Here is a 17,163-nt window from a genome sequence, read left to right as displayed (position 1 = left end):
TCTGTTTATAGGAAATGGGCACATTTGTATAAAATGTAAATATAATACTCCTTGAATTATGTTCAATGATTTGGTTAAAGATGGTGTTGAGAATGAAAATCAATTTATAGTATAAAACTAAAGGTTCAGTTGACTATTTACACAAGAGGCATCTGTTAAGTAGGCCTGTCATATCTAATTGAGAATTAAAATGTAATAAACCAAATAAATGACACTTTACACCATCAAAGAAGGAGAAATTTATTTGCCATAAGCTGTTGAAATTTATATGGGATTGTGTTCAAAAATCAAGATAAAGTCTGTTGGCAAAACTCAACAGTGACCTCAGAGTAAACAACTTAAGTCACACACACAATTAATACAGTCGAACACATACCATATTATCCTCTCTTTCCAAATCTATAGGGCCATGTTGCATTTGTTCACTTATACAACTGTATACTGATCGAACACAAAGACGTCAAATGCCATATTAAGTGTAGCCTTTGCTAACAGATGACGACTGCATTACAAGATAGCATTGCTGATTTTTATAGTAGACTGTAACTCTGGAGAGCTATTGTCACTTAATTTTGTTGTGGTTGTCCATTTTATTGCTTGTAACAAAACTACATCCTGTTGACCGGATTTGGAACTTTTAATTTTGCTGTATCCTGGTAAACAAATGGCTCCCTTGACATACAGAATGGTTACTCGCTAATCAATATATGAACAAAAAAACATTAAAAGTTGATCCCAGTCAAATCACACAAGACCAGTGGCATAAGTCTCAAGGTCTAAATTTACTAAAATCTATCCAATAAATATACTTGATTGCAATGCAAAACAATCCAGTACACGAACAGCTGAGAATCAGAGTACTGAAATTGGAGACTCTTACACTTTCAATAAAGCTGGACACATTCAGAGCACTTAACTGTGTATTGGAACTGTAATATGGCGAGTCAGAATAGTTGCTGCAGATGAGAAAAAAAAATAACGTCTCCACATAGTGTTATTCGCCCACAAAACAGTTTCTACACAGGATAAACAGTCTAGGCATTATCCAAACAGATGGCATTTTAACCATGTCTTTCAAAGAGCACAGTGATGTGTTTATGACAAACATATAATGTGTACCTTATATAACAAGAAATGTAGCAATACATCAAGGTTAATACTGCAGTAAGCTGACAAACTGGAGCAGTACATTGCGAGAAATTAGACTGACACATAGATAAAAAGATATGTACATAGCAAGATGGTTAAATATATTGTTTATTATAGTACTTCATTTACACTCCACAATTTAGTTTTCTGTGATACATGTACTAGAAATCCTGTTACAATTGTATATAACAATGCAATAATACAGTGCAGATAAATGCAATAAATAATATGGGAAGGATGGGTGCTATCTCCTAGGCTTGCTCTAAGCTATTGTGTAATGTTCCGCCTATCTAAAACAAAGCTCTCGTTCTCAGTGATCGGTCAAAGAAATTTGACTCCATGCCAACTGGAAGACACTTGTGGTCTATTTGAATGTCTGCAGTTGTTTGTGGGAATAAGGAAAAACCAACTGAAGAGCATATAAATGGGTTGTGCCAAGTCAGACTAAATACTACCAAATGGAGTAATTTACACTGAATGATACCAGGGGGGAAAATAATAAGGTTACTCAAATATGGGTAGTTGTGCAAAACCTGGGTTGTGGTTTCAGATGAGACAGCTTTGTGTCAATGTCCTCAAAATGAATGCCTTGCAAAGTTCAAAGTTGTGCAAATGTCACAGTATTTTTGAGGAATTGAGTTTCATTAGATGTCAATGTAGTTAAATTAATGGTGCTTTTTGACCAACCTTTTAGAACAGTTTAACATACTGCATTTCTGCGTTGGTCCTTCATACAATATAGAAATACTGGTATAGAAACTCCATCTGTTTTGCTGCACAAAATGACCACTTTCAGTAACATGGACTTTTTCATTATACAAAATGACCTCTAATAATAAAATGATCCTGGCATTATAATGCAACCAACTTTCTAAATGTCATAATCAAGATCAAACTGGCAAGGTGGGAAAGAGAGGTATGATGGTATAGTTATAAAGGGGAACCTACACTCTGACTTTAATAACAAATAAACAATGAGTGCAAAAGGCTATGGGCAAATATGTGATTTTACTGAGCAGACGGATCATATAAGTTGGCCAGACCAACTTCCGGTACTCTTCTAGTTTGTAACAGAACGCCTACTACATGTGAAAGCCCAGTGAGGTCAATTAAGTCTGAAAAATGGAAATGGGTTCTGAGCACCCTCTGCCTGTCACAATTAATAATAAACTAAGATAATGAAGACCTACTTGAAATTATTCATCTCTTTTTGTTCATGGTGGCATTTTGTCTTCATCAGGGTCATCAACCCGCAAGAAACGACTAAAATGCAGTGTGGCAGGGATACAAACGCAATGAAATCGTGTAGTGTCACATTGATGCCCACAGGTGGCAGTAAAACCTGAGATCTGGTTTGGAAGTGTCACTCGTTTGGACTTGATGAAAAGAATAATATTTGTATGTCAGGCATTGATTGATTGAATAATTCTGATGTGTTTGGAGTTTTTTGTTTTGTATTCTATTTTTTTTGTTTGTTTTCTTGAATATATGACTTCACAGTATGCTGTCTAACCCTAGTTTTCCTGAACCCACCCAGCCCTGCTGCTTGAGTCGTCAACAGGCGAACTCTTCGAAGTTGCCTACAGTCGGGTGACGAGGTAGCATGTTCGACGTGAATCCGAGACTGTCCGAGTGACTCCGGAGTGTGTCGCAGGTGCTCTGCAAGACAAGAGAAGGATCGGACGGGAGGGGGGTGAAGGGAATTCAAATGCATTAAGGGAAGGAGAGGGAACAGGGATGTGGGGGTGTCGAGAAGGTAGAGGAGGAGTTGGTGGCAAATAGCGCAAACCAAAGAAGAAGAAGAAGAAGAAGAAGAAGAAGAAGAAGAAGAACCACCAGGACCAGGCAGATGATTTAAACGTGAAGGTGGCAAATGAGAGACAGACATGGTCAGGTTCCCAAGTAGTGGAAACAGAACAGCGTGTAACATTTAAAAACATGATGACAGGGATGATAACAAAAAAGAAAAATATGAAATAAATATATAAAAAAAAACGCAGCCGATTGGACACAAAGGCACAAGAAAAAATGTGTTGACATTGAAAGTGGAGCGATGCATTGTGGCAATTGTGGGGATTGCATGACATAGCATGCAGAGAAAGTGATAAAGAGAGAGGGAAGGAAAATGACATAAGGAAGAAAAATCAATAATGGAGGAGGGAGAGGGGGAACACAGGACATGGTTTAGTTCTGAACACGGCCTCCTTCAACAGTGCCCTCCCCCACCCCCTAGACACCTGAAGGTGCAGTGCAATCACATTGACTCGCTTGAGCACGACTGTGCTTGTTTCAGCACAGACTGATCACATGTGATTCTGAGACGTCTGAGTCATCAATCAGCAGCTTGTCCGACAAGACGGAAGAGAACCATTTTGCCTTTTCCGGGTGTCAGGTGCAAGATCATTGCATGCAGACCTGTGATGACATCACAAAGGAATGCATCTAGTGATGTTATGGGGCACAGGTTCCATTCCAATGCCCTCAAAAGTGGCCTTCCATGCTGCCGGCAAGCTGATGTGCACACGCCCTCTCTGCTCCAAATAATCCAGTACCTCTTGCATGTAGGCTATGTAATGAAGTGCCCAATACACAGCGTTAAACAAAAACGACATTGACTTCTTAAGAAGAAAAAAACTGTCCTAAGACGTGTCTTATGATGTAGCCTGCCTTTGCCGACTTGTAAATCATGTCCTAGCACAGCGACGCACCACTTTAATTTCAACTCATTTAACTAATGTGTCTGCATACCTGTATGTTGCTGTGGCAGGTGAATACCTCACTCACTCTGTCTGCTCTGAGTAAATACACTCTTCTTATGCTAATGAGGGGACATGGGGCTGATGTTCCTCTTTTTTCCTTTATTCCATCAGTTTTCTATGTCACGGTCAAAGTTAAGATTGTTGAGCACCACAATGGGTAATGGGCACCACTTCTGTTGCAGCCCCTCCTGTACACTGCCCCCTGTGAACAGTATTGTGACCTGCCGGTGAGCCATCTGAGAGCTTTATTATTTGCAACTACAAACTTTGCTGAGAACTTTAAAGCATATGTCTCGTTCTTTATGTATCCTCATTCATATGCTAAATGATCAGTTTCCTGAACTGAATAAGAAAACCTCCAAGTGGACACTGACATTATTAGTTAAATGACAGCCCAAAGAAAGAAGAAAATCATCAGAGTTCTCTTGACCCTGGAGGAGGTCAGTCTGCATCTTAAAATGAACCAGAAGTTTATACAATGTGGCATCAAGTAAAAGGTTCATGATGGTAGCAAACCCTGGCAGCTGGGGCTTAGTGAAGGACATAAAGGTCTAAAGAAGCTGGAAAAGCCTCCGTACTTCAATTGAATGGCTTGTCTACATTCATTCAATAGGCTTTCATTTCATTGTATAAGGCTTTCAAGCACTTCCTTTAAGGATCAATACATGGGCTACTGGTAAATAACATTCAATTGAATGTCATCCAAAAATGCAAGACACTTCTATCGGCAGTATCATCTCTCCCTGCACAATCAAAAGTAGCACAATACAAGGAGAATGACACTTCCACAGTATCTGCTAAGAATGCATTTAAAAGTACTTGAAATAAACATTTTTGGCAACTAAATAGTAGCTTCAATACCTAATCAAGCACAAAGGCTTGTCATTCAAAGTCAAGCTGAATTCTCTTTAGTTCAATTTCAGATGTATATTATTGACACAAGTTTCCCATCATGGAAACCTTGTTATGCTGGTAATTTGGCTGGTGGTAGTCATCAATAGCCATCACACTAGTTTTGAACAGAAGGTGTAAATCAATTGGAGGGGAAATGAAATGTGAAATGGTGTCCAGAATGTCTGCAGAGGAGGACAGAGTGGGAGGGAGGATCTATTGTCAGTGGGGTGGCTACCTGGGGGCATGATTGGGCGTGACACCAGGGCTGGTTGGGTTCTCTGGAAATTCCTGGAATAGACATGATGAAAAGAATGATGAGGATGATTGGAATGAAACTAAAATGATACAATGTAGAGTGCAACTAGAGTGTCAATCAAATTGTCTTTTTTTCTCTGAGCCATTGTTAAGACTAGGCCCAGTGGAAATGTTGCTGTCCCGGTAAGACTTCAGATGCATGAACAGAATCACATTACAATGGCTCACTGTAGTCCAAACATGGAGCTACTGCTTGCCATGTTTGATGTGAGGGAGCAATATGAATGAATTGCAGTTGGACGAGTGTGAAAGAGAATGTCTTCTGTCCTTTTTTGCTGGCATTCAATGTATGGTCATACAAATAAGTTCAAATGTATCCTGAATATCTACAGATTAGCAATTAACAAACTGACACACTGTGCACAAGATACCTGAACTACTGTGCATTGTATGCATGTTTGTGTGAATGTTTCATGACACATGGTCCATTAATAGCTGCAACAGTGATCAAATGATAAGGGAAATAAGAAACATGCTAAAACCCAGAGCCCTGGGAAAATAGTCCATGGATGATCAAATGACATGAACACCAAACAGGAAGGCAAAAATCATCAATTAGATCAAATCAAAACAGGCCAGTTCAGACCAATGACTTTTGCCACTGTTAAGTAACTGCTGTTTAAGCTGCATGGAGTAAAGTGGTGTGGTGGTGTGTTAAGTAACTGCTGTGTAGGTGCATGGAGTAAAGTAGTGTGGTGGTGTGTTAAGTAACTGCTGTGTAGGTGCATGGAGTAAAGTAGTGTGGTGGTGTGTTAAGTAACTGCTGTGTAGGTGCATGGAGTAAAGTGGTGTGGTGGTGTGTTAAGTAACTGCTGTGTAGGTGCATGGAGTAAAGTGGTGTGGTGGTGTGTTAAGTAACTGCTGTGTAAGGTGCAGGGAGTAAAGTGGTGTGGTGGTGTGTTATACAAAACTAAAGTATTGAGCTGGTGATGGTGGAGCTGGTTCAGTGCTACATGGTGACATACAGTAACATAAGCGATGCCCAATTCAAATAAGGCAACTTCAAGGACATTCATCCAAAAGGTATTTGATGTTAAATTCAATATCTTTTAATATATTTAACATTAATTTGAGTTGTATCACTGATACTCTAATGTACCTTCTCTACATTTCTGATGACTAAAAGTTAATTATTAGCCAAAACATGGCTTTGTGGAAAGGACTGCACCACCCCCATCACATATGAAGACGTGTATCATCAGATATGACCCAATTGTATAATCTGAGTAAATCCAACAGGCCACAGTCCTTCTCACACTCTATTAGACATACTACACCAATTACACACTATATACTACACACTACACACACTGTATATGTTACTGTGCCAAAACACACAAACATAATATAGTACATGTATCATACGCCATACACTACACCGGTCACACAGACCATACTATACTGTACAGCAAACACATTACAGTAATACTACAGCATTCACACAAACTACGGCATATGTCAATTATACACAATATAGACTACTACACTAATCACACACACTATACTACATCCATCATGTATCATATACCACACCAATCACACAGGGTATATACTACATTGACCATAAACAGTATACAGTATTACACCAATCACACACGCAACATCAATCATACACATACACCATTTGCATCACACATCCATGGTCAATAATTGACCATATGCTAAACCAATCATACACATACACCAATTACATCACACATACATGGTCAATAATTGACCATATGCTAAACCAATCATACAGAGCATACAGCACACTGTGTTGTGCTGCACAGTAGCGCACTGCACGCCCTCTCTGAAATCTACATTCACAGGGGGTCAAGACTTTTTTTATGCACTATTAAGAATACAGCAAAAATATAACATCTTGTCATACTGTCATGGTGTAACAGCGTAAAGTGTGTGAAATGCTTTGTGTGACGCTTGGCTGACAGAGGGAAACGGAGGAGGCTGAGGAGGAGGATCAACAAAAGACTGCATTCTGATGTTCAAATGTGCTCAGAACCACCAGAACAGGCACCAGGCAGCGGCTTAGATTTCATGTGTAGTATTATGGTCATCACATGGCTTTAGTGGCACAGGGCTCATGCAAAGAACAAATCTGTAAAATATTGGCTGCCATGTCATTTGCATTTTCTAAAAAAAAAAAAATGTTTCTTTCTTTCTTTAAATCAATATGGACAGATTTGTGGTCTCTAGATACTGTGCTACTTTTTATTTACCTCATTTCTTTCTATTGTTCCCCTATCTGTAAAATAATTGACATAAAAGCCATCCACTGTAGAATAGCTGTGGCGGGCATTGGGCGGTGATGTCACTGTGTATAGAGTTAGTATGGTAGTTTGTGCAGCCTACAGTCACTATCAGAGCTAGAACCTGACATGTAGCAGCTAGTTAGCTAGCCTGCCAGCTAGCCAGTTCTTAATAATACCAACAGGACATTGCCCAATTCTGACAATAGCCATAATTTTGTTTGTGAAATATACAGTATGTGTTTTCTGTGGACAAATATTAAGTCATGTATTAGATAACTTCCAGTTTTACAACACATTCCTCTCAAAATCAAAATGAGCTTGACATTCCAGGCAAACCAGAACAAAACCAAGAATGAAAAAACTTCACATTCATATTCTAAAACACAAAAAGGACTGAAAAGAATAACATCACCATAATTCACCAATTCACCCAGAAATTAAATAAGTAAAATTATAGTTTGCATCTCTCGGATTTGCTGCTCTTTATATAGGCTAGATAATAAAAACGTTATAATATGAAAACATGAGTCATTAGAGACTGAGGCAACCATGCGTGCACACAGACCATGCAGTAACACAGACCCACAGCTAGGGGGCAGTAACAAAGAGTAGAGCATGCTGATCTCAGTCACTGCCTTGGCATGCAATTCATCACACTCATCAGAAATGAACAAAATCACACACTACTCACTGCATCAATAATGCATGCATGGGCAGCCAGGAATATTAGTTACCAAATTGTCGCTTGGACAGCGCTGTGGTCTTTTCTTTCGTATGAAATAACCCAGTACCTTATCCTTAAACACCTACACAAGGAGGGAGATATTTGATCCATGATCAGGAAACAACAATTTGCTGAAAAGTAAGTCCTGATGGAGTGGACATGGACAATATCTTTTCTTACCTCATATAAGTAGTCAAATATTTCCAATATTGTTAAAACGCTCGCGCCAATGAACAGGCCCATCTGTCCACCAATATCTCCTGAACAACAGAAACAAAACAAAGAACGGGTCAAGATCAGGTGAAGTAAAAAGCACAAAAAGTGCACCAAACTGGAGGCAAACGGTCAATATTTCTTAGACAATCTGCACTGGTGACACATGTCAATGGTAATGATGTCTCGCGGGATCGTAGCGTCATGCTCTGTCTGTTGAGCGGTGCTCTGCCTGCCAGTTTGGCAATGGTGTCTGTCTGTCTATCTAATGCGCAGTCTGACAGTTTGACCATCTGCAATTCTTTCTGTCTGATTGCCTGCCTGCATGGTGCATCTGGACCTCACTGGTATGAAAGGTTTGTAGTGCACTGCTACCGTCTGTCTTTCTTTTTCAGTATCTCTGCAAATGACTGGCTTCTTCTGACCCAAATCTGCTGTTGTTTATCAGTCGGTAAAGCACTCCCTATTTGCTTTGATCTTTCCACTGTGTTGTGGCTGTCTATCTGCCTGTAGGGGTGTGTAGGGCACAGCCCACCTGCAGTATGAGGAGTGGAGTCAGCTGGCTTGGTGCACAGCAAGAGGCATAAGGTAAGGTGAGGACACAACCCTTTCAACCTCTGCCTTTTGCGCTACGCTGTCTGTTCTACCTGTCTATCTGTGTGCTCTGTGGTGTTGCTGTCAGCCTAGCTGCGCTGCTTTGAGTCCTGTATGTCAACCTGACCTACCGGTTCTGCATGCCTGTGTACCTGTTTACTCTATCTGCTGTGTGTCCGTGTCTGTCTGTGTGTGTTTGTCTGCGCGGCCGTGGGTCTTTACTGCATCCCTGACTGGACTCTACCTAATCCAGGGCGTCCGAGTGCCTGTGTCTCCATCACGCTCCACAGGGGCGCTCAGCTTAACACAGGGTGACTCAGCATGAGGAACTGAAGATGAGGCTCATTAGTGAACCCTAGGCCTCTGCCACGCGTCAGAGCCCCCATCGGAGCAGCACCCGCAGACAGGCCTTTCACATCAATAGTGCCCCTCTTTAACCGTCATCTATTTCTGTAATGAGGAAGCAGCTATCTGCCCAGATGAAAAAATAAAAAGCTCTTAAGGAGAGAGCTATTGTATTGCCTTTTCTGACAATGATATTGATGAGTTCATTATAACCTAATCAATATGTGTGCTTTAAATCCTTATTCCTGCTTGTGCGTTTGCATAAGGTATTGACCATAGGTTTGCACCCCAACTCATTTGTATATTTAAGCACAATTATGAAAATGTACTCTAATAATAAAGGGATGATTTCCTATTCCAACAGTCAAAATTCACATTCAAAAGTTTGTTGGAAACCCCATCAAAGCCATAAATTAGAAACAGACTGCCTATCAGACCATATCAGAGCATCTCTTCTCCTACACAGGACGGGAATGATGAATGATGTTGAATGCTGCCAGCAGGGAGAGGAGCATCACGGATGGCAATTTTCATAAGATCGCTTTATGTGTCTCCGTCCAAATCAAAATGTACGCATCATTGCTGGTTGCCCTAGCAACAGTGTGAGTTCTGATGATGGACAATTACAAGTGCTCACCTAGTAATCCGGCAAGCTCATACGCTTTCTTTTGTTCAATCTTCTCATAATTCAGAGCCTCAAAGAAGATGTCCATGACCAGAATGTTGTCCCTGTTGCACAGACAATGACAATATTATTCAAACCACCTATATTGATATCAATACTCAATAACAATCAAAAGGACATGGATGGCATGAATCTTGTGTATTATGTATGACAATAATGCAGGAGCAAAAATATGCTAAGAAAAAAATAAACATAATTTGCCCTGTCCCTGTTGCACAGACAATGACAATATTATTCAAACCACCTATATTGATATCAATACTCAATAACAATCAAAAGGACATGGATGGCATGAATCTTGTGTATTATGTATGACAATAATGCAGGAGCAAAAATATGCTAAGAAAAAAATAAACATAAGCTTAAGTGTATTGACCCACACACATACCATAAAAAGATTATGAGATCACAAAACATTCACAGAAATACTACATTTGTGACCTTGAGTTTATCACATGAACATGCAGTATACTGTAATGGTTTTTCTTCTGCAAGACAAAATAAACAATGCTCCAACTCTTGTGCTACTCACCCGATGTACTGTTCAGTTTTATTGAATTTCTTTGCCAAATACTTTGCTGAGGCTTTGCTGGGGATTTTCACCATGGACAACTCTTTGCCATACCGGGTCATGTTACAGGGAGTCTCACACACACAATAGTCATTGTCTTTCTCTACCAGGAAATCTGGAGTATAGTCAAAATTGCCGCCATGAAAAAGACAGAGGATTGTGTCAGATTAACAGCTGAGATCACACTATCTGAAGAAGGGCACACTAAGCCACATAATAATACAGAGAATCCTAACACAAACTATGAGAGCTGATTTTGTGCTTCATAGCTTAACTTCTCCATATGAATATATTCATGATGTTTCTACATTATTCAAATGTCTGTATGAGTGCTGGAGAGGGTGGAAAACACACAGTCTAAATAAAACACATGGGTAATGAAAGCTTGTTTCTCACTTTCGGTGTTTGATCTTACCTAAGGCGGGATCAGCGCAATCTTTGTACTGCTCTGGGGTGCAAACAGTAGAAGTTCCTGGTCCACAGAAGTAAAGCACACTCAATCAGAAAGACTAATAATGAGTCAATTGAGGTTTAAATTAACAGCGACTGAGGTAGTTTTTACAGTGATTTTACTGTTGCGTGGATTATAACAATTCTAAAATCACAGCAATAGCTACATCTGGAGTCTGTTGTACAAATAGCTTTTAATTTTGTAAAACAGCATTTCCCCATCTGTTTACAGTTCCTAAGTTGTACTTTTAAGCACAGAATATTTTGAGTGTTCCCAAAGCACCTTACAATCCAAGAGCAAAACTGGAATCATAACTCGGCCCCTCTGGAGAGCTAATTACAAAGGGCACACGGCCAGTGGTGTGTGTGTGTTTGTGTGTGTGGGTGTGTGTGTGTGTGTGTGCCACTTCAGCTACCTGGCATGTGGACCATCCTGCAGTTGCAGTTCTCCAGCAGGTAGCGTGTCTCGCAGTCGATGCGACAAGCAGTGATGCTGTACGTGGAGAAGTAGTCGGAGTCGATGGGGGTTGACTTGCAGTCTCCCCAGGGCGGGGGGAGGTACTGGAGCTGAGACACACCACATGGTTTTTACTCATTACTGGCACAAGACTGAGTGTCTCAGACAAACTAATAATAACAACAATAAAAATCATTCAACACTGTAAACCCAAACAATCAAACTAACTCAAAATAATGATCTAACACAACTTAATCATTGAAATATCATATATTTTTTCCTAACTCAGAAATACATCATTTAAAGAGCAAATCAACTGATTTGAGTGCTACCTAGATCCTACACACCAACATTAAAATCACAAAACTTAACTATACAGTGTAAATGTTTTCAATATGTATTATATATTTTTACTAATCCTAGTTGCACTAAATGCCAATATAATTCGGGAGATGTGTCTTTAGGTTGTGCTTTTACATTTATGCTTTATTCACAGTATACACAAGTCACACAAGTACCACTCACAATCAATCTAAACAGATTATGTACATTAACATAACTCAGTTGTTTAGAGTGGAAGTCATTCTGAGGAATTGACTCCCATGATACTTTGATAAAGCCTTGCAATAACCAAATATTTGTCAGGATGTGCATTTGACAGTATTGGCAGCACTTAAATACTGATGCAATAGTGGACATTACTGTATGTGTCCTTATAGTGAACTTTGACATGTGCTGGTGAGTAGATGCAGTTAACTGTTGGTGAATGCTGGTAAAAGTACTTGACTCAATGAGAAATGCAAGATATGTTTGCATTTATTATTGTAAACAATCAATATTATCTTCCTTAAGTTATTTTAAATATAAATATTTAAATTACCGTTGCTTAAATCAAATATTTGTTTTATTTTATATTGATTGATAAATTAAATGCATAAATTAACGTCATTAGTTTCCTCAAACATTTTGAGTTAGTTTTGACTGTTCAGGTTTACAGTGAACAAACATCCAGCCAAGCAAGAAAGAAAGAAAGAAAGAAAGAAAGAAAGCAAGAAAGAAAGAAAGAAAGAATAAAAAAAGAAAGAAAAGTTGAGAAATGTACAGAAATGTACAGAAGAAATGTACACAACTTCAAGAAAATGCATAAATATGCACAGAATTTGAACTGGCAGAGTAACAGTGGATCGAGTTGGTCAATGAATTATTTTTGAAAAGTAAAGTTACTGAGAGGACGAGGAGCGACAGGCAGAGAACATGCAGCACATCACGTATGTGGGATCAAACCTGAAGAAAATGCAGAGACTTATGGGAAATGGAGGCATTAAGAAGATCTTAACCAGGTCAAGAATGTGTGTTTGAAAGGAAGGAAACCTTAACTACATGGCATATTGATGATCAATCAGTTAAGTTCTAGGCTACTCGGGTGGATTTTGCTTCTTGTTTTTCCCCCCCATCATAACCAACTCCAGAAATTTGGACTTATGTCTATCAGGCAATCAGATAGTAAACAAGTAGATATTGGTTATCTAAGCTAAATAAAGTGAAATATGAGGTGGGATGTTGTAAATGTAAAGATGGCCTTTTCAAGACATATACAGTATGTACTTTACTCATCCTACTCTGGGCAGTGTCAGTGATGAGTATGGCAGATAAAACTGCTTACCAGAACTTGCCCTTTTCTGACATTTACAGACCAATACCACTATTGCACCTTCAGTCATTTGATTGATCCATCATTCAGAGTACAATCTCAAGCCTCATCCACAAAGATTTTGGCAACAGTCACATACTGTCCACTTTTGTCTTTGCCTTGCTGAAATAGTTGTACAGTGTACAGTGTCACCAAAGGCAATCCAAATAGAACACATGGGGGTGATAACAAGTACATTTTGATGACAAAATTTGGGGTGAATCTCAGAGAACCTTCTCAAAGGCCAATGTACCTGGCTTTCCTTTTAAGTGTTTTAACGTCTAGATGCAATCACTCAGTATTCCATTTACCTCTTCCCGTGAGCACAAAGCATTATCTCTGACCTAAGATATATTATGTTCAAAGGGCAACCATTCCACCCTATAAAACAACAGGAAGAACTGCTCTGTGCTGAGTGGTTGAATCAGTGGAGCCTCTCAAAATACAAAAACATTAGTGGGATACTCAAACATCTCTAAACAGTACAGAAGATACTGAGCACAAGCATAATGTAACCAATCATGTGTGCAGGTTAAATGGATTAATGGTTACTAGGCTACATTCACTTGAACATCACATTTAGACAGGGATGACAGCAGCGGTGTCGATGACGATAATTATGGTGACGAGGATGATGAGGAAGATGAAGATTATGGCTGGCAACAGCGGGACTAACTGAAAGCACTGTGCTAGGACAACTGAGGAGGCTACTGGTACCACGGAGATCCACGGACAGTGCAATCCATTCAGACTGAGAAGCAGCCAATGGTGAGCATGCATGCAGCTGACCAAGCGGACCACGCACAAAGGCATGTGCATTACTTGTACCCTTTGCTCTTGGCAAGTCACAAACGTTTGGAAGCCTGGGGACACCCCGAAGCCCAGCTCGTTGGGAAACGGGGGCTCATCCTGCGAGTGAATCTGGACTTTGACTCCGGCCTCAAAGGAAGTCTCCTCTGGGAAGGGGAGGAAAAAATGCTCATGCTTAGATGGTGGGGAATGAACACGCCTGTCAGCTTCTGTGCTTTGTTTTTTCATGTCGACTGAAGGACTAGTCTACCGCGTGTCTCTTCAAATCGCTGCAGCAATTCCTCTTCCTGCACAAGGTCTGCAGGTTCACAAGTCTAATGTGTCACACATCACCAGAGCTGTTTTATATGCAGCACAGGTTAATGCAGTAGCATGCATATTCTGATTGTTACATAAGTATGAATGCTATGAACGCTAAAGTTCTTGTTTGCATCTGAGTTGTTCAAATAATGGCCCATTGTTCAGACTGTAGGATGACTGAAATATTTCACAGTCCAAATAAGCTTCGACCACATTAATTTTAAAACAACGTTCTTTTATCAGAGACAGCAAATGACTTTTCATGGCTTTCTGACTGTCTAATTAAATTAGGACCCGAGCATACTCCTTGATATTCAATAAAGAGGCTGATCGTTACGGAGTTGTGATTCCCATAACCGTTTAAAAATGAAGATAGCTTTTCCAGTGCTGGAAATAATTGACTTATTTTTATTTCTCATCACTGACACGTTTAAGGGGTTCTTTTCATGTATGTTGCACATTGTAAACTGTGTAATTTACTTTATCTGCAATACCAGAGCGGTTAGACAAAGCACACAGTAGATCCATTAATTCTGTGTAAACACTGTCGCATGGAGATGCAGATTTTGTTTTTGTTCCTGTTTTGGCTGGTAATGAAAGACTAAACTAGACTGTCAAAAAAGGACAGTCATTATTGGTATATTCATTTCTCATCCATGTTATTCCACGATACCAGTGGCCCAGGAGAAATTAAAGAGCTGAGGAGCTTAATCAGCAACAAAAAAGGTTTCCCTCCACAGGAGCACTTTCTTATTCAGCATTGCCGTGTAATGGAGATATTGATCCTTCACTATGGTAGTGGAGGTATTTGACCTTGGGGAGCATGGAATGTAATTGATTTAACTAATTCACTATGGGTTTATTGAAGAGGCAATACATTTACTGGTCATTTTGTGATGGATGGAAAATGATTCAAGTATACCAATGGATCCCACTCGGTCCATTTCCTTAATTAGTTAGGGTTTCAAGGAAATCAGTCTGAAATACCTTTAGTGGTAATGACAGACCCAACCTCCTGACATTGATAGAAAAATGACAGAGGGAAGTAAATGGTGAAAAGTTAATTACACGTAGAGTGTATGGCATTAAAGCAACTACCGTATTTTCCGGACTGTAAGTCACATTTTTTTTCATAGTTTGGCTGGCCCTGCGACTTATAGTCAGGTGCGACTTATATATGAAAAAAATATATAATTGAACATGTTTTTAAATGTTAATTCATAATAACTGACATGAACCCTACATGAAACATTACTATCTAGTCACGAGAGAGAGCTCTCAAATGCAAGTCCTGTGCACTTTCAGTCAGAGATTAGTGGCAGCGCTTTGCCTGAAGCACACGTGCATAGCTAAATCCTGAAATTATGGCCGGGATTCTATTTATAGCCGGGCCTCAGATTCGGACAAAAAGGCCAGTAATAATTTTGTTTCAATTTAACTCATAAAAGAGCTCTTCTTAATATTTCTATTGTTGGTTGGTTTACAAGGATACAAGGAAGTTTATTGTCACATGCATATAGTTACTGGAAGTAAGAAATGCAGTGAAATTATGTCTGGTGTCAGCCTATTTGTGCATTAATGGGGGGGGAGGGGGTAAAAAGTGCAGTAGAAGAGGGGTTTAGTAGATTAAGTGGCAAGGGCTGCATAAAAAAAGGTGGGGGAGGATTGGGATAGAGGATTGGGGGCAGAAAGGCTAGGCAATCAAGGACATGGGAGTTTAATAGTGTTGCCAATGAAAAGTCATTGTCTTACACCACGAGTCTCCAACACGTTGCTCTCAAGCTACCAGTTGCATGCCGCCTCCTTCTGAGCTTGCCAGAGGCTGAAGCAGTAACCTATTTAAACAGGCTCAGCGGACTTTTTGGCCCTGGTCCACTCCTTTGACCTCGAACTGGTTCAAAGCCCACCGACTCACAAAGCTGGCAAAGAGCTTGACTTGATCTTCACTCGGAACTGCAGCACAGACACCCTCATGGTGACGCCTCTCCATCTTTCTGACCACTTCTTCATCCAGTTCAACGTCAGCCTGTCAGAACAGCCTCCGGCTCCTCAGCCGATGGTCACGTTCCGCCGCAACATCCGGAACCTGTCTCCAACGCACTTCTCCTCTGTGGTTGCCTCCGGTCTACCTCCACTCAACACCTTCTCCTCTCTGGAGGTTAATGAAGCCACTGACTCGCTCTGCTCCACACTGACCTCGTGTCTAGACGAACTGTGCCCTCTTACCACAAGGCCAGCTCGATCTAAACATTCTCATCCATGGCTAAATGATACCCTCCGATCGCAGCGCACCAAACTCAGAGCCGCGGAGAGGAAATGGCACAAATCCAAACTAGCTGACGACCTCAAAAACTACCAGACACTCCTGACCTCCTTCTCAGCCAGCATCACTGCTGCTAAGACTGCTTTCTACAATGACAAAATCAACAGCGCTACAGACACTCGAAAACTTTTCTCAACCTTCAAATCGCTACTCAACCCTCAGCTGCCTCCTCCTCCATCCAGCCTTACTGCAGATACCCTCGCCTCATTTTTTACAAACAAAGTGGCGGCAATCAGCAGTCAATTCTCTACATGCCCACTCAACGCATCTGACTCAGATACCGCACTCCTACAACCTCTAGGGACTGCTGGAACATCTTTTTCAGCATTCATGCCTCTCTCCGAGAGTGAAGTGTCCAGACTCCTGACATGCAGCCGTCCTACCACATGCTCGCTGGACCCTATACCTACGAGCCTACTTCAGTCCATCAGCCCGACCATCGCTCCAGCTATCACACATGTGATCAATGCCTCGCTAACCTCCGGCACATTTCCAACAGCGTTCAAAATGGCCCGGGTAACACCGTTACTTAAGAAAGCTTCTCTCAACCCTGCTCAAGTCGAGAACTACCGCCCTGTCTCACTACTGCCTTTCCTATCCAAAGGCATTGAACGAGCAGTCTCCAAACAGGT

At 40.5% G+C, this 17,163-nt stretch overlaps 1 protein-coding gene across 3 annotated transcripts in view; it reads right to left on the bottom strand.

Annotated features, from left to right (window-relative positions):
* Positions 1 to 252: 252 nt before the first annotated feature.
* asic1c (acid-sensing (proton-gated) ion channel 1c) overlaps positions 253 to 17,163 on the bottom strand; it is a 138,860-nt gene continuing 121,949 nt past the window's right edge. The window contains exons 5-12 of one of the 3 annotated variants that reach the window (XM_042105168.1): positions 11,368 to 11,518; positions 10,917 to 10,973; positions 10,463 to 10,616; positions 9,883 to 9,974; positions 8,274 to 8,353; positions 8,104 to 8,175; positions 5,038 to 5,090; positions 253 to 2,808 (exon numbers count right to left, since the gene is read on the bottom strand). In XM_042105168.1, the coding sequence (XP_041961102.1) occupies positions 2,730 to 2,808; positions 5,038 to 5,090; positions 8,104 to 8,175; positions 8,274 to 8,353; positions 9,883 to 9,974; positions 10,463 to 10,616; positions 10,917 to 10,973; positions 11,368 to 11,518 (738 nt within the window). In that variant the 3' untranslated portion in view covers positions 253 to 2,729. The remainder of the gene's footprint in view (positions 2,809 to 5,037; positions 5,091 to 8,103; positions 8,176 to 8,273; positions 8,354 to 9,882; positions 9,975 to 10,462; positions 10,617 to 10,916; positions 10,974 to 11,367; positions 11,519 to 17,163) is intronic. The other 2 variants (XM_042105176.1, XM_042105185.1) reach the window with 2 other exon arrangements.

This window comes from Alosa sapidissima, chromosome 1 (assembly GCF_018492685.1).
Source record: "Alosa sapidissima isolate fAloSap1 chromosome 1, fAloSap1.pri, whole genome shotgun sequence".
Lineage (NCBI taxonomy): Eukaryota > Metazoa > Chordata > Actinopteri > Clupeiformes > Clupeidae > Alosa > Alosa sapidissima.
The sequence above is the reverse complement of the archived record's forward strand: the minus strand, read 5'-3'. Positions and strand labels throughout refer to the sequence as shown.